The sequence below is a fragment of the Bradysia coprophila genome, unplaced genomic scaffold (assembly GCF_014529535.1).
Source record: "Bradysia coprophila strain Holo2 unplaced genomic scaffold, BU_Bcop_v1 contig_239, whole genome shotgun sequence".
Taxonomy (NCBI): domain Eukaryota; kingdom Metazoa; phylum Arthropoda; class Insecta; order Diptera; family Sciaridae; genus Bradysia; species Bradysia coprophila.
This window is the reverse complement of record NW_023503500.1, coordinates 903-24,846: the sequence shown is the minus strand read 5'-3', so window position 1 is coordinate 24,846 and position 23,944 is coordinate 903. Positions and strand designations below refer to the sequence as shown.

The 23,944-nt window shown below is 40.9% G+C and overlaps 20 protein-coding genes across 20 annotated transcripts; 13 read left to right on the top strand and 7 right to left on the bottom strand.

Annotated features, from left to right (window-relative positions):
• Positions 1 to 272: 272 nt before the first annotated feature.
• LOC119077558 (histone H2A) lies at positions 273 to 763 on the bottom strand. The gene has a single exon (XM_037184769.1). The coding sequence runs from the start codon at positions 702 to 704 to the stop codon at positions 330 to 332; it is 375 nt and encodes a 124-aa protein (XP_037040664.1). The 5' UTR covers positions 705 to 763; the 3' UTR covers positions 273 to 329.
• A 107-nt stretch (positions 764 to 870) lies between these two features.
• On the top strand, positions 871 to 1,288 carry LOC119077561 (histone H2B-like). Its single transcript, XM_037184772.1, has one exon. It carries the CDS (start codon positions 911 to 913, stop codon positions 1,280 to 1,282), a length of 372 nt encoding a protein of 123 aa, XP_037040667.1. The 5' UTR covers positions 871 to 910; the 3' UTR covers positions 1,283 to 1,288.
• A 1,504-nt stretch (positions 1,289 to 2,792) lies between these two features.
• On the top strand, positions 2,793 to 3,503 carry LOC119077556 (histone H1-like). Its single transcript, XM_037184767.1, has one exon. It carries the CDS (start codon positions 2,885 to 2,887, stop codon positions 3,425 to 3,427), a length of 543 nt encoding a protein of 180 aa, XP_037040662.1. The 5' UTR covers positions 2,793 to 2,884; the 3' UTR covers positions 3,428 to 3,503.
• Positions 3,504 to 4,014: 511 nt separating this feature from the next.
• On the bottom strand, positions 4,015 to 9,990 carry LOC119077566. The gene is made up of 4 exons (XM_037184776.1): positions 9,539 to 9,990; positions 8,542 to 8,868; positions 5,832 to 6,148; positions 4,015 to 4,486 (listed from the first exon to the last, which is right to left on the bottom strand). Exons 1-4 carry the CDS (start codon positions 9,945 to 9,947, stop codon positions 4,076 to 4,078), a joined length of 1,464 nt encoding a protein of 487 aa, XP_037040671.1. The 5' UTR covers positions 9,948 to 9,990; the 3' UTR covers positions 4,015 to 4,075.
• LOC119077562 (histone H4) lies at positions 4,807 to 5,213 on the top strand. Its single transcript, XM_037184773.1, has one exon. It carries the CDS (start codon positions 4,847 to 4,849, stop codon positions 5,156 to 5,158), a length of 312 nt encoding a protein of 103 aa, XP_037040668.1. The 5' UTR covers positions 4,807 to 4,846; the 3' UTR covers positions 5,159 to 5,213.
• On the bottom strand, positions 5,736 to 6,226 carry LOC119077557 (histone H2A). The gene has a single exon (XM_037184768.1). It carries the CDS (start codon positions 6,165 to 6,167, stop codon positions 5,793 to 5,795), a length of 375 nt encoding a protein of 124 aa, XP_037040663.1. The 5' UTR covers positions 6,168 to 6,226; the 3' UTR covers positions 5,736 to 5,792.
• On the top strand, positions 6,335 to 6,811 carry LOC119077560 (histone H2B-like). The gene has a single exon (XM_037184771.1). It carries the CDS (start codon positions 6,374 to 6,376, stop codon positions 6,743 to 6,745), a length of 372 nt encoding a protein of 123 aa, XP_037040666.1. The 5' UTR covers positions 6,335 to 6,373; the 3' UTR covers positions 6,746 to 6,811.
• On the top strand, positions 8,160 to 8,964 carry LOC119077554 (histone H1-like). The gene has a single exon (XM_037184764.1). It carries the CDS (start codon positions 8,217 to 8,219, stop codon positions 8,886 to 8,888), a length of 672 nt encoding a protein of 223 aa, XP_037040659.1. The 5' UTR covers positions 8,160 to 8,216; the 3' UTR covers positions 8,889 to 8,964.
• Positions 9,991 to 10,240: 250 nt separating the features above from the next.
• On the top strand, positions 10,241 to 10,676 carry LOC119077565 (histone H4). The gene has a single exon (XM_037184775.1). It carries the CDS (start codon positions 10,310 to 10,312, stop codon positions 10,619 to 10,621), a length of 312 nt encoding a protein of 103 aa, XP_037040670.1. The 5' UTR covers positions 10,241 to 10,309; the 3' UTR covers positions 10,622 to 10,676.
• Positions 10,677 to 11,202: 526 nt separating this feature from the next.
• On the bottom strand, positions 11,203 to 11,693 carry LOC119077549 (histone H2A). The gene has a single exon (XM_037184759.1). The coding sequence runs from the start codon at positions 11,632 to 11,634 to the stop codon at positions 11,260 to 11,262; it is 375 nt and encodes a 124-aa protein (XP_037040654.1). The 5' UTR covers positions 11,635 to 11,693; the 3' UTR covers positions 11,203 to 11,259.
• A 106-nt stretch (positions 11,694 to 11,799) lies between these two features.
• On the top strand, positions 11,800 to 12,289 carry LOC119077552 (histone H2B-like). The gene has a single exon (XM_037184762.1). It carries the CDS (start codon positions 11,843 to 11,845, stop codon positions 12,212 to 12,214), a length of 372 nt encoding a protein of 123 aa, XP_037040657.1. The 5' UTR covers positions 11,800 to 11,842; the 3' UTR covers positions 12,215 to 12,289.
• Positions 12,290 to 13,637: 1,348 nt separating this feature from the next.
• On the top strand, positions 13,638 to 14,438 carry LOC119077550 (histone H1-like). Its single transcript, XM_037184760.1, has one exon. It carries the CDS (start codon positions 13,691 to 13,693, stop codon positions 14,360 to 14,362), a length of 672 nt encoding a protein of 223 aa, XP_037040655.1. The 5' UTR covers positions 13,638 to 13,690; the 3' UTR covers positions 14,363 to 14,438.
• A 511-nt stretch (positions 14,439 to 14,949) lies between these two features.
• Positions 14,950 to 20,914, bottom strand: LOC119077546. The gene is made up of 4 exons (XM_037184755.1): positions 20,476 to 20,914; positions 19,479 to 19,805; positions 16,767 to 17,083; positions 14,950 to 15,427 (listed from the first exon to the last, which is right to left on the bottom strand). Exons 1-4 carry the CDS (start codon positions 20,882 to 20,884, stop codon positions 15,011 to 15,013), a joined length of 1,470 nt encoding a protein of 489 aa, XP_037040650.1. The 5' UTR covers positions 20,885 to 20,914; the 3' UTR covers positions 14,950 to 15,010.
• Positions 15,714 to 16,148, top strand: LOC119077573 (histone H4). Its single transcript, XM_037184784.1, has one exon. It carries the CDS (start codon positions 15,782 to 15,784, stop codon positions 16,091 to 16,093), a length of 312 nt encoding a protein of 103 aa, XP_037040679.1. The 5' UTR covers positions 15,714 to 15,781; the 3' UTR covers positions 16,094 to 16,148.
• Positions 16,671 to 17,161, bottom strand: LOC119077570 (histone H2A). The gene has a single exon (XM_037184780.1). The coding sequence runs from the start codon at positions 17,100 to 17,102 to the stop codon at positions 16,728 to 16,730; it is 375 nt and encodes a 124-aa protein (XP_037040675.1). The 5' UTR covers positions 17,103 to 17,161; the 3' UTR covers positions 16,671 to 16,727.
• Positions 17,270 to 17,746, top strand: LOC119077571 (histone H2B-like). The gene has a single exon (XM_037184781.1). It carries the CDS (start codon positions 17,309 to 17,311, stop codon positions 17,678 to 17,680), a length of 372 nt encoding a protein of 123 aa, XP_037040676.1. The 5' UTR covers positions 17,270 to 17,308; the 3' UTR covers positions 17,681 to 17,746.
• Positions 19,101 to 19,901, top strand: LOC119077569 (histone H1-like). Its single transcript, XM_037184779.1, has one exon. The coding sequence runs from the start codon at positions 19,154 to 19,156 to the stop codon at positions 19,823 to 19,825; it is 672 nt and encodes a 223-aa protein (XP_037040674.1). The 5' UTR covers positions 19,101 to 19,153; the 3' UTR covers positions 19,826 to 19,901.
• Positions 20,915 to 21,204: 290 nt separating the features above from the next.
• On the top strand, positions 21,205 to 21,611 carry LOC119077572 (histone H4). Its single transcript, XM_037184782.1, has one exon. The coding sequence runs from the start codon at positions 21,245 to 21,247 to the stop codon at positions 21,554 to 21,556; it is 312 nt and encodes a 103-aa protein (XP_037040677.1). The 5' UTR covers positions 21,205 to 21,244; the 3' UTR covers positions 21,557 to 21,611.
• A 522-nt stretch (positions 21,612 to 22,133) lies between these two features.
• Positions 22,134 to 22,624, bottom strand: LOC119077547 (histone H2A). The gene has a single exon (XM_037184756.1). It carries the CDS (start codon positions 22,563 to 22,565, stop codon positions 22,191 to 22,193), a length of 375 nt encoding a protein of 124 aa, XP_037040651.1. The 5' UTR covers positions 22,566 to 22,624; the 3' UTR covers positions 22,134 to 22,190.
• A 108-nt stretch (positions 22,625 to 22,732) lies between these two features.
• Positions 22,733 to 23,209, top strand: LOC119077548 (histone H2B-like). The gene has a single exon (XM_037184757.1). The coding sequence runs from the start codon at positions 22,772 to 22,774 to the stop codon at positions 23,141 to 23,143; it is 372 nt and encodes a 123-aa protein (XP_037040652.1). The 5' UTR covers positions 22,733 to 22,771; the 3' UTR covers positions 23,144 to 23,209.
• Positions 23,210 to 23,944: the final 735 nt, after the last annotated feature.

Sequence of the window (23,944 nt, the reverse complement as noted above, 5' to 3'; positions counted from 1 at the left end):
ATTGAAGAGACCCATTCAAAATTTGTACACAGAACAGCGCGTCTGACTTAATAAGGTGACAATAACAAATCTGAAATTTTCTAGGCCATGCGATTTGCGCCACATATTAACTTGAATGTCCTCATTATACGTATACCCTCCTCCTCCCTTTTCGCGTTATGCGGTCGTTGTCAGCAACTTAAAAATTATAGCTGAGGAAAAGGAACACTGCAAACTGTTTTGTTTTCGTATTATTCTATCGAATGATTCAATTGTTTTTCGTCAATTTTTTGGTCGCCCTTAAAAGGGCGTTTTGTAGGTATACTCGATGTTTCCAGTACACAGGGCATTTAAGCCTTCTTTTCGGTCTTTTTCGGCAACAAAACTGCCTGAATGTTGGGCAGAACACCACCTTGGGCAATGGTTACGCCCGACAACAACTTGTTCAATTCTTCGTCGTTGCGGATGGCCAACTGTAAATGACGTGGAATGATTCTGGTCTTTTTGTTGTCACGAGCTGCGTTACCAGCCAATTCCAATACTTCAGCAGCCAAATATTCCATCACAGCTGCCAAATAAACTGGAGCACCAGCACCGACACGTTCGGCATAGTTGCCTTTGCGTAATAATCGATGAATACGACCGACTGGAAACTGTAATCCGGCACGGTTCGAACGAGACTTTGCCTTTCCCTTAACTTTTCCACCTTTACCACGGCCAGACATTTTTAGATTTTTTTTAATTTACTTGTTTACAGCACGAAACTGAACGACTGAATGATACTGAATGTACGCGTAAGGCCGTTATATGCACGTTTATTCAACCATATGGATGAATGGGCGGAGCCATCTCGTTGAACAAAAGTGAATATAAAAGCGACGTACGAATGCGGCAGTATTGACAGTTTCACTGAGTATATCGTTGAGTAAACATGCCACCAAAGACAAGCGGAAAAGCTGCAAAGAAGGCCGGCAAGGCACAAAAGAACATTTCGAAAGGCGACAAGAAGAAGAAACGCAAGCGTAAGGAATCTTATGCCATCTACATCTACAAAGTGTTGAAGCAAGTGCATCCAGACACTGGTATTTCGAGCAAAGCCATGAGTATCATGAACAGTTTCGTTAATGATATTTTCGAACGCATTGCTGCCGAAGCATCTCGTTTGGCTCACTACAACAAACGATCGACCATCACCAGTCGGGAAATTCAAACCGCTGTTCGTCTGTTGTTGCCTGGTGAATTGGCCAAGCACGCTGTCAGTGAAGGCACAAAAGCCGTCACCAAATATACCAGCTCCAAGTAAATTGATTTTTAAAAAAATGGTTTCACATTGAAATCTCCGACATCAAAACAAACGGCTCTTTTCAGAGCCACCATTTCATTTACGAAAAACATTTGAAATCAATTCGAATTCAATAATAATACACACACACAAAACCGAATAGAAACAGAACAACACCAGTCGCAATACTTTGTTTCTCCACCTTTTTATCTAACTGTAATGGAGCTGATTTTGATATTATTATGATTATTATGATGGTCGTTGAGTTTAGGCTATTGATCAGACAGTTTCTTTATTCCGTAGTGATGGGACACAGACAAAGTTCGAATGCAATGTCGCTCATCCACACAATCTCCCGTTTATAGAAATAAATTTTAGATAAGATCACTCTCTCCGTTAGAGCTGCGATGCATGTTTAGTTTTGAATTTATTTTCAGTCTCTCTCGTTCTGAACAGATCTTGAAATATATATAGGACAGTCAAAACTAACCTGGAATTACGATCATTGATATATTGGGCATCCGTCAACAGGGTTAGTGAACAATGGTGTGTGCATGAGAAATTCAAAAGCACTGTAACTCACATTCAATGTATGTTGTGTGGAAGCTATATGTGGCTTTGGCTGCATCACTTTCCGTTCGAATTTCATGGCGCACCATTATTGTTTGTGGTCATTTTACTGATTACTCAATCAGGGTGAAAACATTTCCTAGACACACAGTTCTAGACGAAGGCGTTAACCGTCATAAAAATCGAACAAAACTTCTTGTAAGTGGTGGCTCGTGAATGTCTGGTGTGCTTGTGCTTTGTATGTCGGAATGAATATTTTCTATGGATCGAAAATGGTGAAAAAGTTGAAATGACCATGGACGAGGATTAGAGAAATGTCCGAACGGCCGCAGAGGGTCCAAATGAAAATAATTAATTAAATTGAAATTGGAAAGAGTGTTGGGTCAGCGCCATAAAATCTAGAGAATGTAGTGCCCCTTAAAACCATTAAATTTTTCCACACACAGCCAATTGCATGCGGATTTTGTTACTGCATTCGATGCATGTAACTCCAGGGCTGCCTAAAACCACTGTGGGCAATCGCTGGGTCCCGATAGGTCATTAATTTGACTTCTTTAAAAAATTAACATTCGAAGTTCCGATTGCACGTCTGCAATAACGCACTCGATTTCCATGCGACATTGACTAGCTTTCGACGATCGGATGGCTTCACGATTAAGATTAGAATGTCGACTTTTCAAATCCATCACAAAATCCCGAAAGGCTTTCGGCTTTCCCTAAAATAATTAACAATTCCTGCAATCGTGTACGGTTGGACTACTTTGTACAAAGTTTTGTATCGTGTTATACGGACATGATGTTGTTTCCGTGAGGGACTAATGTTTTGTCAGTACCACATTGGCAGTGCATTTTTCGAATGAATTATACGCAAATCGTGTACAAATTTTACGCTTTCAAATCGAAATCAAACAAAACATTTATTAAAATGGCCGATACTGCTGTGGCCGAAGCTGCTCCCCAGCCACCTCATCTCCGGCTGCAAAGAAGAGCAAAGCTGCTTCTGCTGCATCGAAAAAACCACGAGTGAAGCCAACTCATCCGCCAACAGCCGATATGGTTAATGCTGCTATCAAAAGCCTGAAGGAACGTGGTGGTTCATCGTTGCAGGCAATCAAGAAGTACATCACAGCCAATTACAAGATCGATGCCGAGAAACTATCGCCATTCATCAAGAAATACCTGAAGAGTGCCGTTACCGGTGGCAAATTGATTCAAACCAAAGGCAAGGGTGCATCTGGTTCATTCAAACTTTCTGCTACTGTTGCAAAAGCAAAGTCCGAATCGGCACCGAAGAAAGCCGCTGCCAAGCCCAAGAAAGCTAAAGCAGCAACCGGTGAAAAGAAACCGAAAGCCAAGAAAGCTGCATCTCCAGCTAAGAAGAAGCCTGCAGCCAAAAGTGCTGAAAAGAAGAAGAAAGCTGCAGCACCAGCTAAAGCAGCAAAGAAGGCTGGCTCCGTGAAGGCACCAAAAGTCCCAAAAGAAAAGTCAACGAAACCGAAAGCTGCCGCTAAAAAGCCAAAAACACCAAAACCCAAGAAGGCAGCTCCAGCCAAGAAAGCAGCACCAAAGAAGGCAGCTGCACCAAAAAAGAAGTAAATTCCTAAATTCACGGGAATTTTCGCCAATTATAAATTGCAATGATCCAATTGCATTGAAACACAGCCCTTATTAGGGCTACCAAATTTCTAACGAAAACGTGCAATCCGTTTCGATTAATAATACACAATTTACCTCGAAACTATATACATATAACTACCGCCGCACAGAATCTGTCATAAAATAACAATTTTTTGTTGACTCGTTCGTTAACGAAATTGAAAATGTTGAGAATCAGAAGGTTCTCGTACAACTAACTCATTATGACGTAAGCTCGTCATGCAATTAATTTAGGACTAATCACTCTGCCTGCCTATCGACGAACATCACATAATTAAATTGTTGGGCTGATTTTCGAACACAAAGACCTATTATTTATTACGTAGCCTCGTCATGCAATTAATTTAGGACTATAATCACTGCATGTCTATCGAGCATCACATCGGCTAATTTCCTGATTTTCGAACACAAAGATTTTACTCCCTACGGTCATAGAATGAAATTTGAAATATCTGCACATAAAGAAGTTTGAATGGTTTTTGTATTATTGTTATACTGGAAATGAACGTATCGTTTTTCGTTACGAATTTGTTGGTCCTGAAAAGGACCGATTTTGATTGTAGGATGATGTCGTCGTGACTTTACATCTTAAGCACGTTCACCACGAATACGTCTGGCCAATTGGATATCCTTTGGCATGATGGTAACTCGCTTGGCATGGATTGCGCACAAATTGGTGTCTTCGAACAGACCGACCAAATAAGCTTCGCTGGCCTCCTGTAGAGCCATAACAGCCGAACTTTGGAAACGTAAATCGGTCTTGAAATCTTGAGCGATTTCACGAACGAGCCGTTGGAAAGGCAATTTACGAATCAACAATTCGGTGCTCTTTTGGTAGCGACGAATTTCTCGCAATGCAACGGTACCAGGACGATAACGATGTGGCTTCTTAACTCCACCAGTTGCTGGTGCACTTTTACGTGCAGCCTTGGTGGCCAATTGTTTACGTGGTGCTTTGCCACCGGTCGATTTACGTGCAGTTTGCTTTGTACGGGCCATTTTTTTTTAAATTGTTGTTTACTTGTCAACGATCAGAAACAGAATGAAGAGAGCGCAACACATTCCCCTCTATTTATATCATTTCGTAGACTCGTTGTATGGCACAGAATGTTTGCATTTTCCCAACTTTGTCGACATGAATCGGAAAATTTTCTTTTTGATTTTCCTTAATTTGGTCGACAGCAAATAGAAAATCGAGAAAAATCGAAATTTGGGTGGAAATTGCACATTTTAGCCGAAAAACGGAAAATGCAAGTGGAGGGGAGAAGTGTATATAAAAGAGTGCGTACCGCTTGCAAAACATTCAGTATCGATTTGGTCGTTGTGTTGAACAGTTCTAATAAAAAATAAAATAGAAAAATGACTGGACGCGGTAAAGGTGGTAAAGGTTTGGGAAAAGGAGGCGCCAAGCGTCATCGCAAAGTTTTGCGTGATAACATCCAAGGTATTACGAAACCAGCCATTCGTCGATTGGCTCGTCGTGGTGGTGTCAAACGTATTTCTGGTTTGATCTACGAAGAAACCCGTGGTGTTCTGAAAGTTTTCTTGGAAAATGTTATCCGAGATGCAGTCACCTACACGGAACATGCTAAACGCAAGACCGTAACAGCCATGGATGTCGTTTATGCCTTGAAACGACAGGGACGTACATTGTACGGTTTCGGAGGTTAATTCTGCGTTAAAAGATCCCAAATGACGCTCTTAAAATGGCCCTTTTCAGGGCCGCCAAAATCATAAATAAAAACGATTCGATACTCACTTCCAAACATAATAATACAAAATTGGTTCGTGTAGTAAATGCACTGCTGACAGATTAGATGAATAAGATTGTGGGGAACATAATGTAACAAGAAATAGAATTTCGAATGACGCCCGAATGTTTTGTTTTCGATTGGGCTCTAATAACAGCACTAAAAGTAGGGAAATTAGTGTGTAAGAGAAATGCTCGTATTAACATCGAAACACAAACAAACAACGATTGAAGAGACCCATTCAAAATTTGTACACAGAACAGCGCGTCTGACTTAATAAGGTGACAATAACAAATCTGAAATTTTCTAGGCCATGCGATTTGCGCCACATATTAACTTGAATGTCCTCATTATACTATACCCTCCTCCTCCCTTTTCGCGTTATGCGGTCGTTGTCAGCAACTTAAAAATTATAGCTGAGGAAAAGGAACACTGCAAACTGTTTTGTTTTCGTATTATTCTATCGAATGATTCAATTGTTTTTCGTCAATTTTTTGGTCGCCCTTAAAAGGGCGTTTTGTAGGTATACTCGATGTTTCCAGTACACAGGGCATTTAAGCCTTCTTTTCGGTCTTTTTCGGCAACAAAACTGCCTGAATGTTGGGCAGAACACCACCTTGGGCAATGGTTACGCCCGACAACAACTTGTTCAATTCTTCGTCGTTGCGGATGGCCAACTGTAAATGACGTGGAATGATTCTGGTCTTTTTGTTGTCACGAGCTGCGTTACCAGCCAATTCCAATACTTCAGCAGCCAAATATTCCATCACAGCTGCCAAATAAACTGGAGCACCAGCACCGACACGTTCGGCATAGTTGCCTTTGCGTAATAATCGATGAATACGACCGACTGGAAACTGTAATCCGGCACGGTTCGAACGAGACTTTGCCTTTCCCTTAACTTTTCCACCTTTACCACGGCCAGACATTTTTAGATTTTTTTTAATTTACTTGTTTACAGCACGAAACTGAACGACTGAATGATACTGAATGTACGCGTAAGGCCGTTATATGCACGTTTATTCAACCATATGGATGAATGGGCGGAGCCATCTCGTTGAACAAAAGTGAATATAAAAGCGACGTACGAATGCGGCAGTATTGACAGTTTCACTGAGTATATCGTTGAGTAAACATGCCACCAAAGACAAGCGGAAAAGCTGCAAAGAAGGCCGGCAAGGCACAAAAGAACATTTCGAAAGGCGACAAGAAGAAGAAACGCAAGCGTAAGGAATCTTATGCCATCTACATCTACAAAGTGTTGAAGCAAGTGCATCCAGACACTGGTATTTCGAGCAAAGCCATGAGTATCATGAACAGTTTCGTTAATGATATTTTCGAACGCATTGCTGCCGAAGCATCTCGTTTGGCTCACTACAACAAACGATCGACCATCACCAGTCGGGAAATTCAAACCGCTGTTCGTCTGTTGTTGCCTGGTGAATTGGCCAAGCACGCTGTCAGTGAAGGCACAAAAGCCGTCACCAAATATACCAGCTCCAAGTAAATTGATTTTTAAAAAATGGTTTCACATTGAAATCTCCGACATCAAAACAAACGGCTCTTTTCAGAGCCACCATTTCATTTACGAAAAACATTTGAAATCAATTCGAATTCAATAATAATACACACACACAAAACCGAATAGAAACAGAACAACACCAGTCGCAATACTTTGTTTCTCCACCTTTTTATCTAACTGTAATGGAGCCATTCATTTTGATATTATTATGATTATTATGATGGTCGTTGAGGCTATTGATTAGACAGTTTCTTTATTCCGTAGTGATGGGACACAGACAAAGTTCGAATGCAATGTCGCTCATCCACACAATCCCCCGTTTATAGAAATAAATTTTAGATAAGATCACAGTCTCCGTTAGAGCTGCGATGCATGTTTATTTTTGAATTTATTTTCAGTCTCTCTCGTTCTGAACAGATCTTGAAATATATATAGGACAGTCAAAACTAACCTGGAATTACGATCATTGATATATTGGGCATCCGTCAACAGGGTTAGTGAACAATGGTGTGTGCATGAGAAATTCAAAAGCACTGTAACTCACATTCAATGTATGTTGTGTGGAAGCTATATGTGGCTTTGGCTGCATCACTTTCCGTTCGAATTTCATGGCGCACCATTATTGTTTGTGGTCATTTTACTGATTACTCAATCAGGGTGAAAACATTTCCTAGACACACAGTTCTAGACGAAGGCGTTAACCGTCATAAAAATCGAACAAAACTTCTTGTAAGTGGTGGCTCGTGAATGTCTGGTGTGCTTGTGCTTTGTATGTCGGAATGAATATTTTCTATGGATCGAAAGTGGTGAAAAAGTTAAAATGACCATGGACGAGGATTAGAGAAATGTCCGGACGGCCACAGAGGGTCCAAATGAAAATAATTAATTAAATTGAAATTGGAAAGAGTGTTGGGTCAGCGCCATAAAATCTAGAGAATGTAGTGCCCCTTAAAACCATTAAATTTTTCTACACACAGCCAATTGCATGCGGATTTTGTTACTGCATTCGATGCATGTAACTCCAGGGCTGCCTAAAACCACTGTGGGCAATCGCTGGGTCCCGATAGGTCATTAATTTGACTTCTTTAAAAAATTAACATTCGAAGTTCCGATTGCACGTCTGCAATAACGCACTCGATTTCCATGCGACATTGACTAGCTTTCGACGATCGGATGGCTTCACGATTAAGATTAGAATGTCGACTTTTCAAATCCATCACAAAATCCCGAAAGGCTTTCGGCTTTCCCTAAAATAATTAACAATTCCTGCAATCGTGTACGGTTGGACTACTTTGTACAAAGTTTTGTATCGTGTTATACGGACATGATGTTGTTTCCGTGAGGGACTAATGTTTTGTCAGTACCACATTGGCAGTGCATTTTTCGAATGAATTATACGCAAATCGTGTACAAATTTTACGCTTTCAAATCGAAATCAAACAAAACATTTATTAAAATGGCCGATACTGCTGTGACCGAAGCTGCTCCCCCAGCCACCTCATCTCCGGCTGCAAAGAAGAGCAAAGCTGCTTCTGCTGCATCGAAAAAACCACGAGTGAAGCCAACTCATCCGCCAACAGCCGATATGGTTAATGCTGCTATCAAAAGCCTGAAGGAACGTGGTGGTTCATCGTTGCAGGCAATCAAGAAGTACATCACAGCCAATTACAAGATCGATGCCGAGAAACTATCGCCATTCATCAAGAAATACCTGAAGAGTGCCGTTACCGGTGGCAAATTGATTCAAACCAAAGGCAAGGGTGCATCTGGTTCATTCAAACTTTCTGCTACTGTTGCAAAAGCAAAGTCCGAATCGGCACCGAAGAAAGCCGCTGCCAAGCCCAAGAAAGCTAAAGCAGCAACCGGTGAAAAGAAACCGAAAGCCAAGAAAGCTGCATCTCCAGCTAAGAAGAAGCCTGCAGCCAAAAGTGCTGAAAAGAAGAAGAAAGCTGCAGCACCAGCTAAAGCAGCAAAGAAGGCTGGCTCCGTGAAGGCACCAAAAGCCCCAAAAGAAAAGTCAACGAAACCGAAAGCTGCCGCTAAAAAGCCAAAAACACCAAAACCCAAGAAGGCAGCTCCAGCCAAGAAAGCAGCACCAAAGAAGGCAGCTGCACCAAAAAAGAAGTAAATTCCTAAATTCACGGGAATTTTCGCCAATTATAAATTGCAATGATCCAATTGCATTGAAACACAGCCCTTATTAGGGCTACCAAATTTCTAACGAAAACGTGCAATCCGTTTCGATTAATAATACACAATTTACCTCGAAACTATATACATATAACTACCGCCGCACAGAATCTGTCATAAAATAACAATTTTTTGTTGACTCGTTCGTTAACGAAATTGAAAATGTTGAGAATCAGAAGGTTCTCGTACAACTAACTCACTATGACGTAAGCTCGTCATGCAATTAATTTAGGACTAATCACTCTGCCTGCCTATCGACGAACATCACATAATTAAAATGTTGGGCTGATTTTCGAACACAAAGACCTATTATTTATTACGTAGCCTCGTCATGCAATTAATTTAGGACTATAATCACTGCATGTCTATCGAGCATCACATCGGCTAATTTCCTGATTTTCGAACACAAAGATTTTACTCCCTACGGTCATAGAATGAAATTTGAAATATCTGCACATAAAGAAGTTTGAATGGTTTTTGTATTATTGTTATACTGGAAATGAACGTATCGTTTTTCGTTACGAATTTGTTGGTCCTGAAAAGGACCGATTTTGATTGTAGGATGATGTCGTCGTGACTTTACATCTTAAGCACGTTCACCACGAATACGTCTGGCCAATTGGATATCCTTTGGCATGATGGTAACTCGCTTGGCATGGATTGCGCACAAATTGGTGTCTTCGAACAGACCGACCAAATAAGCTTCGCTGGCCTCCTGTAGAGCCATAACAGCCGAACTTTGGAAACGTAAATCGGTCTTGAAATCTTGAGCGATTTCACGAACGAGCCGTTGGAAAGGCAATTTACGAATCAACAATTCGGTGCTCTTTTGGTAGCGACGAATTTCTCGCAATGCAACGGTACCAGGACGATAACGATGTGGCTTCTTAACTCCACCAGTTGCTGGTGCACTTTTACGTGCAGCCTTGGTGGCCAATTGTTTACGTGGTGCTTTGCCACCGGTCGATTTACGTGCAGTTTGCTTTGTACGAGCCATTTTTTTTATTAAATTGTTGTTTACTTGTCAACGATCAGAAACAGAATGAAGGGAGCGCAACACATTCCCCTCTATTTATATCATTTCGTAGACTCGTTGTATGGCACAGAATGTTTGCATTTTCCCAACTTTGTCGACATGAATCGGAAAATTTTCTTTTTGATTTTCCTTAATTTGGTCGACAGCAAATAGAAAATCGAGAAAAATCGAAATTTGGGTGGAAATTGCACATTTTAGCCGAAAAACGGAAAATGCAAGTGGAGGGGAGAAGTGTATATAAAAGAGTGCGTACCGCTTGCAAAACATTCAGTATCGATTTGGTCGTTGTGTTGAACAGTTCGAATAAAAAATAAAATAGAAAAATGACTGGACGCGGTAAAGGTGGTAAAGGTTTGGGAAAAGGAGGCGCCAAGCGTCATCGCAAAGTTTTGCGTGATAACATCCAAGGTATTACGAAACCAGCCATTCGTCGATTGGCTCGTCGTGGTGGTGTCAAACGTATTTCTGGTTTGATCTACGAAGAAACCCGTGGTGTTCTGAAAGTTTTCTTGGAAAATGTTATCCGAGATGCAGTCACATACACGGAACATGCTAAACGCAAGACTGTAACAGCCATGGATGTCGTTTATGCCTTGAAACGACAGGGACGTACATTGTACGGTTTCGGAGGTTAATTCTGCGTTAAAAGATCCCAAATGACGCTCTTAAAATGGCCCTTTTCAGGGCCGCCAAAATCATAAATAAAAACGATTCGATACTCACTTCCAAACATAATAATACAAAATTGTTTCGTGTAGTAAATGCACTGCTGACAGATTAGATGGATAAGATTGTGGGGAACATAATGTTGTAGCAAGAAATAGAATTTCGAATGACTCGCGAATGTTTTGCTTTCGATTGGGCTCTAATAATGGAACTAAAAGTAGGGAAATTAGTGTGTAAGAGAAATGCTCGTAGCTCGTATTAACATCGAAACACAAACAAACAACGATTGAAGAGACCCATTCAAAATTTGTACACAGAACAGCGCGTCTGACTTAATAAGGTGACAATAACAAATCTGAAATTTTCTAGGCCATGCGATTTGCGCCACATATTAACTTGAATGTCCTCATTATAGTATACCCTCCCTTTTCGCGTTATGCGGTCGTTGTCAGCAACTTAAAAATTATAGCTGAGGAAAAGGAACACTGCAAACTGTTTTGTTTTCGTATTATTCTATCGAATGATTCAATTGTTTTTCGTCAATTTTTTGGTCGCCCTTAAAAGGGCGTTTTGTAGGTATACTCGATGTTTCCAGTACACAGGGCATTTAAGCCTTCTTTTCGGTCTTTTTCGGCAACAAAACTGCCTGAATGTTGGGCAGAACACCACCTTGGGCAATGGTTACGCCCGACAACAACTTGTTCAATTCTTCGTCGTTGCGGATGGCCAACTGTAAATGACGTGGAATGATTCTGGTCTTTTTGTTGTCACGAGCTGCGTTACCAGCCAATTCCAATACTTCAGCAGCCAAATATTCCATCACAGCTGCCAAATAAACTGGAGCACCAGCACCGACACGTTCGGCATAGTTGCCTTTGCGTAATAATCGATGAATACGACCGACTGGAAACTGTAATCCGGCACGGTTCGAACGAGACTTTGCCTTTCCCTTAACTTTTCCACCTTTACCACGGCCAGACATTTTTAGATTTTTTTTAATTTACTTGTTTACAGCACGAAACTGAACGACTGAATGATACTGAATGTACTCGTCTACTGTCTTTATATGCACGTTTATTCAACCATATGGATGAATGGGCGGAGCCATCTCGTTGAACAAAAGTGAATATAAAAGCGACGCACGAATGCGGCAGTATTGACAGTTTCACTGAGTATATCGTTGAGTAAACATGCCACCAAAGACAAGCGGAAAAGCTGCGAAGAAGGCCGGCAAGGCACAAAAGAACATTTCGAAAGGCGACAAGAAGAAGAAACGCAAGCGTAAGGAATCTTATGCCATCTACATCTACAAAGTGTTGAAGCAAGTGCACCCAGACACTGGTATTTCGAGCAAAGCCATGAGTATCATGAACAGTTTCGTTAATGATATTTTCGAACGCATTGCTGCCGAAGCATCTCGTTTGGCTCACTACAACAAACGATCGACCATCACCAGTCGGGAAATTCAAACCGCTGTTCGTCTGTTGTTGCCTGGTGAATTGGCCAAGCACGCTGTCAGTGAAGGCACAAAAGCCGTCACCAAATATACCAGCTCCAAGTAAATTGATTTAAAAAAAAAAATGGTTTCACATTGAAATCTCCGACATCAAAACAAACGGCTCTTTTCAGAGCCACCATTTCATTTACGAAAAACATTTGAAATCAATTCGAATTCAATAATAATACACACACAGAAAACCGAATAGAAATAGAACAACACCAGTCGCAATACTTTGTTTCTCCACCTTTTTATCTAACTGTAATGGAGCTGATTTTGATATTATTATGATTATTATGATGGTCGTTGAGTTTAGGCTATTGATCAGACAGTTTCTTTATTCCGTAGTGATGGGACACAGACAAAGTTCGAATGCAATGTCGCTCATCCACACAATCCCCCGTTTATAGAAATAAATTTTAGATAAGATCACAGTCTCCGTTAGAGCTGCGATGCATGTTTATTTTTGAATTTATTTTCAGTCTCTCTCGTTCTGAACAGATCTTGAAATATATATAGGACAGTCAAAACTAACCTGGAATTACGATCATTGATATATTGGGCATCCGTCAACAGGGTTAGTGAACAATGGTGTGTGCATGAGAAATTCAAAAGCACTGTAACTCACATTCAATGTATGTTGTGTGGAAGCTATATGTGGCTTTGGCTGCATCACTTTCCGTTCGAATTTCATGGCGCACCATTATTGTTTGTGGTCATTTTACTGATTACTCAATCAGGGTGAAAACATTTCCTAGACACACAGTTCTAGACGAAGGCGTTAACCGTCATAAAAATCGAACAAAACTTCTTGTAAGTGGTGGCTCGTGAATGTCTGGTGTGCTTGTGCTTTGTATGTCGGAATGAATATTTTCTATGGATCGAAAATGGTGAAAAAGTTGAAATGACCATGGACGAGGATTAGAGAAATGTCCGAACGGCCGCAGAGGGTCCAAATGAAAATAATTAATTAAATTGAAATTGGAAAGAGTGTTGGGTCAGCGCCATAAAATCTAGAGAATGTAGTGCCCCTTAAAACCATTAAATTTTTCTACACACAGCCAATTGCATGCGGATTTTGTTACTGCATTCGATGCATGTAACTCCAGGGCTGCCTAAAACCACTGTGGGCAATCGCTGGGTCCCGATAGGTCATTAATTTGACTTCTTTAAAAAATTAACATTCGAAGTTCCGATTGCACGTCTGCAATAACGCACTCGATTTCCATGCGACATTGACTAGCTTTCGACGATCGGATGGCTTCACGATTAAGATTAGAATGTCGACTTTTCAAATCCATCACAAAATCCCGAAAGGCTTTCGGCTTTCCCTAAAATAATTAACAATTCCTGCAATCGTGTACGGTTGGGCTACTTTGTACAAAGTTTTGTATCGTGTTATACGGACATGATGTTGTTTCCGTGAGGGACTAATGTTTTGTCAGTACCACATTGGCAGTGCATTTTTCGAATGAATTATACGCAAATCGTGTACAAATTTTACGCTTTCAAATCGAAATCAAACAAAACATTTATTAAAATGGCCGATACTGCTGTGACCGAAGCTGCTCCCCCAGCCACCTCATCTCCGGCTGCAAAGAAGAGCAAAGCTGCTTCTGCTGCATCGAAAAAACCACGAGTGAAGCCAACTCATCCGCCAACAGCCGATATGGTTAATGCTGCTATCAAAAGCCTGAAGGAACGTGGTGGTTCATCGTTGCAGGCAATCAAGAAGTACATCACAGCCAATTACAAGATCGATGCCGAGAAACTATCGCCATTCATCAAGAAATACCTGAAGAGTGCCGTTACCGGTGGCAAATTGATTCAAACCAAAGGCAAGGGTGCATCTGGTTCATTCAAACTTTCTGCTACTGTTGCAAAAGCAAAGTCCGAATCGGCACCGAAGAAAGCCGCTGCCAAGCCCAAGAAAGCTAAAGCAGCAACCGGTGAAAAGAAACCGAAAGCCAAGAAAGCTGCATCTCCAGCTAAGAAGAAGCCTGCAGCCAAAAGTGCTGAAAAGAAGAAGAAAGCTGCAGCACCAGCTAAAGCAGCAAAGAAGGCTGGCTCCGTGAAGGCACCAAAAGCCCCAAAAGAAAAGTCAACGAAACCGAAAGCTGCCGCTAAAAAGCCAAAAACACCAAAACCCAAGAAGGCAGCTCCAGCCAAGAAAGCAGCACCAAAGAAGGCAGCTGCACCAAAAAAGAAGTAAATTCCTAAATTCACGGGAATTTTCGCCAATTATAAATTGCAATGATCCAATTGCATTGAAACACAGCCCTTATTAGGGCTACCAAATTTCTAACGAAAACGTGCAATCCGTTTCGATTAATAATACACAATTTACCTCGAAACTATATACATATAACTACCGCCGCACAGAATCTGTCAGAAAATAACAATTTTTTGTTGACTCGTTCGTTAACGAAATTGAAAATGTTGAGAATCAGAAGGTTCTCGTACAACTAACTCATTATGACGTAAGCTCGTCATGCAATTAATTTAGGACTAATCACTCTGCCTGCCTATCGACGAACATCACATAATTAAAATGTTGGGCTGATTTTCGAACACAAAGACCTATTATTTATTACGTAGCCTCGTCATGCAATTAATTTAGGACTATAATCACTGCATGTCTATCGAGCATCACATCGGCTAATTTCCTGATTTTCGAACACAAAGATTTTACTTTCTACGGTCATAGAATGAAATTTGAAATATCTGCACATAAAGAAGTTTGAATGGTTTTTGTATTATTGTTACACTGGAAATGAACGTATCGTTTTTCGTTACGAATTTGTTGGTCCTGAAAAGGACCGATTTTGATTGTAGGATGATGTCGTCGTGACTTTACATCTTAAGCACGTTCACCACGAATACGTCTGGCCAATTGGATATCCTTTGGCATGATGGTAACTCGCTTGGCATGGATTGCGCACAAATTGGTGTCTTCGAACAGACCGACCAAATAAGCTTCGCTGGCCTCCTGTAGAGCCATAACAGCCGAACTTTGGAAACGTAAATCGGTCTTGAAATCTTGAGCGATTTCACGAACGAGCCGTTGGAAAGGCAATTTACGAATCAACAATTCGGTGCTCTTTTGGTAGCGACGAATTTCTCGCAATGCAACGGTACCAGGACGATAACGATGTGGCTTCTTAACTCCACCAGTTGCTGGTGCACTTTTACGTGCAGCCTTGGTGGCCAATTGTTTACGTGGTGCTTTGCCACCGGTCGATTTACGTGCAGTTTGCTTTGTACGGGCCATTTTTTTTTAAATTGTTGTTTACTTGTCAACGATCAGAAACAGAATGAAGAGAGCGCAACACATTCCCCTCTATTTATATCATTTCGTAGACTCGTTGTATGGCACAGAATGTTTGCATTTTCCCAACTTTGTCGACATGAATCGGAAAATTTTCTTTTTGATTTTCCTTAATTTGGTCGACAGCAAATAGAAAATCGAGAAAAATCGAAATTTGGGTGGAAATTGCACATTTTAGCCGAAAAACGGAAAATGCAAGTGGAGGGGAGAAGTGTATATAAAAGAGTGCGTACCGCTTGCAAAACATTCAGTATCGATTTGGTCGTTGTGTTGAACAGTTCGAATAAAAAATAAAATAGAAAAATGACTGGACGCGGTAAAGGTGGTAAAGGTTTGGGAAAAGGAGGCGCCAAGCGTCATCGCAAAGTTTTGCGTGATAACATCCAAGGTATTACGAAACCAGCCATTCGTCGATTGGCTCGTCGTGGTGGTGTCAAACGTATTTCTGGTTTGATCTACGAAGAAACCCGTGGTGTTCTGAAAGTTTTCTTGGAAAATGTTATCCGAGATGCAGTCACCTACACGGAACATGCTAAACGCAAGACTGTAACAGCCATGGATGTCGTTTATGCCTTGAAACGACAGGGACGTACATTGTACGGTTTCGGAGGTTAATTCTGCGTTAAAAGATCCCAAATGACGCTCTTAAAATGGCCCTTTTCAGGGCCGCCAAAATCATAAATAAAAACGATTCGATAATCACTTCCAAACATAATAATACAAAATTGGTTCGTGTAGTAAATGCACTGCTGACAGATTAGATGAATAAGATGGTGGGGAACATAATGTAACAAGAAATAGAATTTCGAATGACGCCCGAATGTTTTGTTTTCGATTGGGCTCTAATAACAGCACTAAAAGTAGGGAAATTAGTGTGTAAGAGAAATGCTCGTATTAACATCGAAACACAAACAAACAACGATTGAAGAGACCCATTCAAAATTTGTACACAGAACAGCGCGTCTGACTTAATAAGGTGACAATAACAAATCTGAAATTTTCTAGGCCATGCGATTTGCGCCACATATTAACTTGAATGTCCTCATTATACTATACCCTCCTCCTCCCTTTTCGCGTTATGCGGTCGTTGTCAGCAACTTAAAAATTATAGCTGAGGAAAAGGAACACTGCAAACTGTTTTGTTTTCGTATTATTCTATCGAATGATTCAATTGTTTTTCGTCAATTTTTTGGTCGCCCTTAAAAGGGCGTTTTGTAGGTATACTCGATGTTTCCAGTACACAGGGCATTTAAGCCTTCTTTTCGGTCTTTTTCGGCAACAAAACTGCCTGAATGTTGGGCAGAACACCACCTTGGGCAATGGTTACGCCCGACAACAACTTGTTCAATTCTTCGTCGTTGCGGATGGCCAACTGTAAATGACGTGGAATGATTCTGGTCTTTTTGTTGTCACGAGCTGCGTTACCAGCCAATTCCAATACTTCAGCAGCCAAATATTCCATCACAGCTGCCAAATAAACTGGAGCACCAGCACCGACACGTTCGGCATAGTTGCCTTTGCGTAATAATCGATGAATACGACCGACTGGAAACTGTAATCCGGCACGGTTCGAACGAGACTTTGCCTTTCCCTTAACTTTTCCACCTTTACCACGGCCAGACATTTTTAGATTTTTTTTAATTTACTTGTTTACAGCACGAAACTGAACGACTGAATGATACTGAATGTACGCGTAAGGCCGTTATATGCACGTTTATTCAACCATATGGATGAATGGGCGGAGCCATCTCGTTGAACAAAAGTGAATATAAAAGCGACGTACGAATGCGGCAGTATTGACAGTTTCACTGAGTATATCGTTGAGTAAACATGCCACCAAAGACAAGCGGAAAAGCTGCAAAGAAGGCCGGCAAGGCACAAAAGAACATTTCGAAAGGCGACAAGAAGAAGAAACGCAAGCGTAAGGAATCTTATGCCATCTACATCTACAAAGTGTTGAAGCAAGTGCATCCAGACACTGGTATTTCGAGCAAAGCCATGAGTATCATGAACAGTTTCGTTAATGATATTTTCGAACGCATTGCTGCCGAAGCATCTCGTTTGGCTCACTACAACAAACGATCGACCATCACCAGTCGGGAAATTCAAACCGCTGTTCGTCTGTTGTTGCCTGGTGAATTGGCCAAGCACGCTGTCAGTGAAGGCACAAAAGCCGTCACCAAATATACCAGCTCCAAGTAAATTGATTTTTAAAAAATGGTTTCACATTGAAATCTCCGACATCAAAACAAACGGCTCTTTTCAGAGCCACCATTTCATTTACGAAAAACATTTGAAATCAATTCGAATTCAATAATAATACACACACACAAAACCGAATAGAAACAGAACAACACCAGTCGCAATACTTTGTTTCTCCACCTTTTTATCTAACTGTAATGGAGCTGATTTTGATATTATTATGATTATTATGATGGTCGTTGAGTTTAGGCTATTGATCAGACAGTTTCTTTATTCCGTAGTGATGGGACACAGACAAAGTTCGAATGCAATGTCGCTCATCCACACAATCTCCCGTTTATAGAAATAAATTTTAGATAAGATCACTCTCTCCGTTAGAGCTGCGATGCATGTTTAGTTTTGAATTTATTTTCAGTCTCTCTCGTTCTGAACAGATCTTGAAATATATATAGGACAGTCAAAACTAACCTGGAATTACGATCATTGATATATTGGGCATCCGTCAACAGGGTTAGTGAACAATGGTGTGTGCATGAGAAATTCAAAAGCACTGTAACTCACATTCAATGTATGTTGTGTGGAAGCTATATGTGGCTTTGGCTGCATCACTTTCCGTTCGAATTTCATGGCGCACCATTATTGTTTGTGGTCATTTTACTGATTACTCAATCAGGGTGAAAACATTTCCTAGACACACAGTTCTAGACGAAGGCGTTAACCGTCATAAAAATCGAACAAAACTTCTTGTAAGTGGTGGCTCGTGAATGTCTGGTGTGCTTGTGCTTTGTATGTCGGAATGAATATTTTCTATGGATCGAAAATGGTGAAAAAGTTGAAATGACCATGGACGAGGATTAGAGAAATGTCCGAACGGCCGCAGAGGGTCCAAATGAAAATAATTAATTAAATTGAAATTGGAAAGAGTGTTGGGTCAGCGCCATAAAATCTAGAGAATGTAGTGCCCCTTAAAACCATTAAATTTTTCCACACACAGCCAATTGCATGCGGATTTTGTTACTGCATTCGATGCATGTAACTCCAGGGCTGCCTAAAACCACTGTGGGCAATCGCTGGGTCCCGATAGGTCATTAATTTGACTTCTTTAAAAAATTAACATTCGAAGTTCCGATTGCACGTCTGCAATAACGCACTCGATTTCCATGCGACATTGACTAGCTTTCGACGATCGGATGGCTTCACGATTAAGATTAGAATGTCGACTTTTCAAATCCATCACAAAATCCCGAAAGGCTTTCGGCTTTCCCTAAAATAATTAACAATTCCTGCAATCGTGTACGGTTGGACTACTTTGTACAAAGTTTTGTATCGTGTTATACGGACATGATGTTGTTTCCGTGAGGGACTAATGTTTTGTCAGTACCACATTGGCAGTGCATTTTTCGAATGAATTATACGCAAATCGTGTACAAATTTTACGCTTTCAAATCGAAATCAAACAAAACATTTATTAAAATGGCCGATACTGCTGTGGCCGAAGCTGCTCCCCCAGCCACCTCATCTCCGGCTGCAAAGAAGAGCAAAGCTGCTTCTGCTGCATCGAAAAAACCACGAGTGAAGCCAACTCATCCGCCAACAGCCGATATGGTTAATGCTGCTATCAAAAGCCTGAAGGAACGTGGTGGTTCATCGTTGCAGGCAATCAAGAAGTACATCACAGCCAATTACAAGATCGATGCCGAGAAACTATCGCCATTCATCAAGAAATACCTGAAGAGTGCCGTTACCGGTGGCAAATTGATTCAAACCAAAGGCAAGGGTGCATCTGGTTCATTCAAACTTTCTGCTACTGTTGCAAAAGCAAAGTCCGAATCGGCACCGAAGAAAGCCGCTGCCAAGCCCAAGAAAGCTAAAGCAGCAACCGGTGAAAAGAAACCGAAAGCCAAGAAAGCTGCATCTCCAGCTAAGAAGAAGCCTGCAGCCAAAAGTGCTGAAAAGAAGAAGAAAGCTGCAGCACCAGCTAAAGCAGCAAAGAAGGCTGGCTCCGTGAAGGCACCAAAAGTCCCAAAAGAAAAGTCAACGAAACCGAAAGCTGCCGCTAAAAAGCCAAAAACACCAAAACCCAAGAAGGCAGCTCCAGCCAAGAAAGCAGCACCAAAGAAGGCAGCTGCACCAAAAAAGAAGTAAATTCCTAAATTCACGGGAATTTTCGCCAATTATAAATTGCAATGATCCAATTGCATTGAAACACAGCCCTTATTAGGGCTACCAAATTTCTAACGAAAACGTGCAATCCGTTTCGATTAATAATACACAATTTACCTCGAAACTATATACATATAACTACCGCCGCACAGAATCTGTCATAAAATAACAATTTTTTGTTGACTCGTTCGTTAACGAAATTGAAAATGTTGAGAATCAGAAGGTTCTCGTACAACTAACTCATTATGACGTAAGCTCGTCATGCAATTAATTTAGGACTAATCACTCTGCCTGCCTATCGACGAACATCACATAATTAAATTGTTGGGCTGATTTTCGAACACAAAGACCTATTATTTATTACGTAGCCTCGTCATGCAATTAATTTAGGACTATAATCACTGCATGTCTATCGAGCATCACATCGGCTAATTTCCTGATTTTCGAACACAAAGATTTTACTCCCTACGGTCATAGAATGAAATTTGAAATATCTGCACATAAAGAAGTTTGAATGGTTTTTGTATTATTGTTATACTGGAAATGAACGTATCGTTTTTCGTTACGAATTTGTTGGTCCTGAAAAGGACCGATTTTGATTGTAGGATGATGTCGTCGTGACTTTACATCTTAAGCACGTTCACCACGAATACGTCTGGCCAATTGGATATCCTTTGGCATGATGGTAACTCGCTTGGCATGGATTGCGCACAAATTGGTGTCTTCGAACAGACCGACCAAATAAGCTTCGCTGGCCTCCTGTAGAGCCATAACAGCCGAACTTTGGAAACGTAAATCGGTCTTGAAATCTTGAGCGATTTCACGAACGAGCCGTTGGAAAGGCAATTTACGAATCAACAATTCGGTGCTCTTTTGGTAGCGACGAATTTCTCGCAATGCAACGGTACCAGGACGATAACGATGTGGCTTCTTAACTCCACCAGTTGCTGGTGCACTTTTACGTGCAGCCTTGGTGGCCAATTGTTTACGTGGTGCTTTGCCACCGGTCGATTTACGTGCAGTTTGCTTTGTACGGGCCATTTTTTTTTAAATTGTTGTTTACTTGTCAACGATCAGAAACAGAATGAAGAGAGCGCAACACATTCCCCTCTATTTATATCATTTCGTAGACTCGTTGTATGGCACAGAATGTTTGCATTTTCCCAACTTTGTCGACATGAATCGGAAAATTTTCTTTTTGATTTTCCTTAATTTGGTCGACAGCAAATAGAAAATCGAGAAAAATCGAAATTTGGGTGGAAATTGCACATTTTAGCCGAAAAACGGAAAATGCAAGTGGAGGGGAGAAGTGTATATAAAAGAGTGCGTACCGCTTGCAAAACATTCAGTATCGATTTGGTCGTTGTGTTGAACAGTTCTAATAAAAAATAAAATAGAAAAATGACTGGACGCGGTAAAGGTGGTAAAGGTTTGGGAAAAGGAGGCGCCAAGCGTCATCGCAAAGTTTTGCGTGATAACATCCAAGGTATTACGAAACCAGCCATTCGTCGATTGGCTCGTCGTGGTGGTGTCAAACGTATTTCTGGTTTGATCTACGAAGAAACCCGTGGTGTTCTGAAAGTTTTCTTGGAAAATGTTATCCGAGATGCAGTCACCTACACGGAACATGCTAAACGCAAGACCGTAACAGCCATGGATGTCGTTTATGCCTTGAAACGACAGGGACGTACATTGTACGGTTTCGGAGGTTAATTCTGCGTTAAAAGATCCCAAATGACGCTCTTAAAATGGCCCTTTTCAGGGCCGCCAAAATCATAAATAAAAACGATTCGATACTCACTTCCAAACATAATAATACAAAATTGGTTCGTGTAGTAAATGCACTGCTGACAGATTAGATGAATAAGATTGTGGGGAACATAATGTAACAAGAAATAGAATTTCGAATGACGCCCGAATGTTTTGTTTTCGATTGGGCTCTAATAACAGCACTAAAAGTAGGGAAATTAGTGTGTAAGAGAAATGCTCGTATTAACATCGAAACACAAACAAACAACGATTGAAGAGACCCATTCAAAATTTGTACACAGAACAGCGCGTCTGACTTAATAAGGTGACAATAACAAATCTGAAATTTTCTAGGCCATGCGATTTGCGCCACATATTAACTTGAATGTCCTCATTATACTATACCCTCCTCCTCCCTTTTCGCGTTATGCGGTCGTTGTCAGCAACTTAAAAATTATAGCTGAGGAAAAGGAACACTGCAAACTGTTTTGTTTTCGTATTATTCTATCGAATGATTCAATTGTTTTTCGTCAATTTTTTGGTCGCCCTTAAAAGGGCGTTTTGTAGGTATACTCGATGTTTCCAGTACACAGGGCATTTAAGCCTTCTTTTCGGTCTTTTTCGGCAACAAAACTGCCTGAATGTTGGGCAGAACACCACCTTGGGCAATGGTTACGCCCGACAACAACTTGTTCAATTCTTCGTCGTTGCGGATGGCCAACTGTAAATGACGTGGAATGATTCTGGTCTTTTTGTTGTCACGAGCTGCGTTACCAGCCAATTCCAATACTTCAGCAGCCAAATATTCCATCACAGCTGCCAAATAAACTGGAGCACCAGCACCGACACGTTCGGCATAGTTGCCTTTGCGTAATAATCGATGAATACGACCGACTGGAAACTGTAATCCGGCACGGTTCGAACGAGACTTTGCCTTTCCCTTAACTTTTCCACCTTTACCACGGCCAGACATTTTTAGATTTTTTTTAATTTACTTGTTTACAGCACGAAACTGAACGACTGAATGATACTGAATGTACGCGTAAGGCCGTTATATGCACGTTTATTCAACCATATGGATGAATGGGCGGAGCCATCTCGTTGAACAAAAGTGAATATAAAAGCGACGTACGAATGCGGCAGTATTGACAGTTTCACTGAGTATATCGTTGAGTAAACATGCCACCAAAGACAAGCGGAAAAGCTGCAAAGAAGGCCGGCAAGGCACAAAAGAACATTTCGAAAGGCGACAAGAAGAAGAAACGCAAGCGTAAGGAATCTTATGCCATCTACATCTACAAAGTGTTGAAGCAAGTGCATCCAGACACTGGTATTTCGAGCAAAGCCATGAGTATCATGAACAGTTTCGTTAATGATATTTTCGAACGCATTGCTGCCGAAGCATCTCGTTTGGCTCACTACAACAAACGATCGACCATCACCAGTCGGGAAATTCAAACCGCTGTTCGTCTGTTGTTGCCTGGTGAATTGGCCAAGCACGCTGTCAGTGAAGGCACAAAAGCCGTCACCAAATATACCAGCTCCAAGTAAATTGATTTTTAAAAAATGGTTTCACATTGAAATCTCCGACATCAAAACAAACGGCTCTTTTCAGAGCCACCATTTCATTTACGAAAACATTTGAAATCAATTCGAATTCAATAATAATACACACACACAAAACCGAATAGAAACAGAACAACACCAGTCGCAATACTTTGTTTCTCCACCTTTTTATCTAACTGTAATGGAGCCATTCATTTTGATATTATTATGATTATTATGATGGTCGTTGAGGCTATTGATTAGACAGTTTCTTTATTCCGTAGTGATGGGACACAGACAAAGTTCGAATGCAATGTCGCTCATCCACACAATCCCCCGTTTATAGAAATAAATTTTAGATAAGATCACAGTCTCCGTTAGAGCTGCGATGCATGTTTATTTTTGAATTTATTTTCAGTCTCTCTCGTTCTGAACAGATCTTGAAATATATATAGGACAGTCAAAACTAACCTGGAATTACGATCATTGATATATTGGGCATCCGTCAACAGGGTTAGTGAACAATGGTGTGTGCATGAGAAATTCAAAAGCACTGTAATCACATTCAATGTATGTTGTGTGGAAGCTATATGTGGCTTTGGCTGCATCACTTTCCGTTCGAATTTCATGGCGCACCATTATTGTTTGTGGTCATTTTACTGATTACTCAATCAGGGTGAAAACATTTCCTAGACACACAGTTCTAGACGAAGGCGTTAACCGTCATAAAAATCGAACAAAACTTCTTGTAAGTGGTGGCTCGTGAATGTCTGGTGTGGCTTGTGCTTTGTATGTCGGAATGAATAT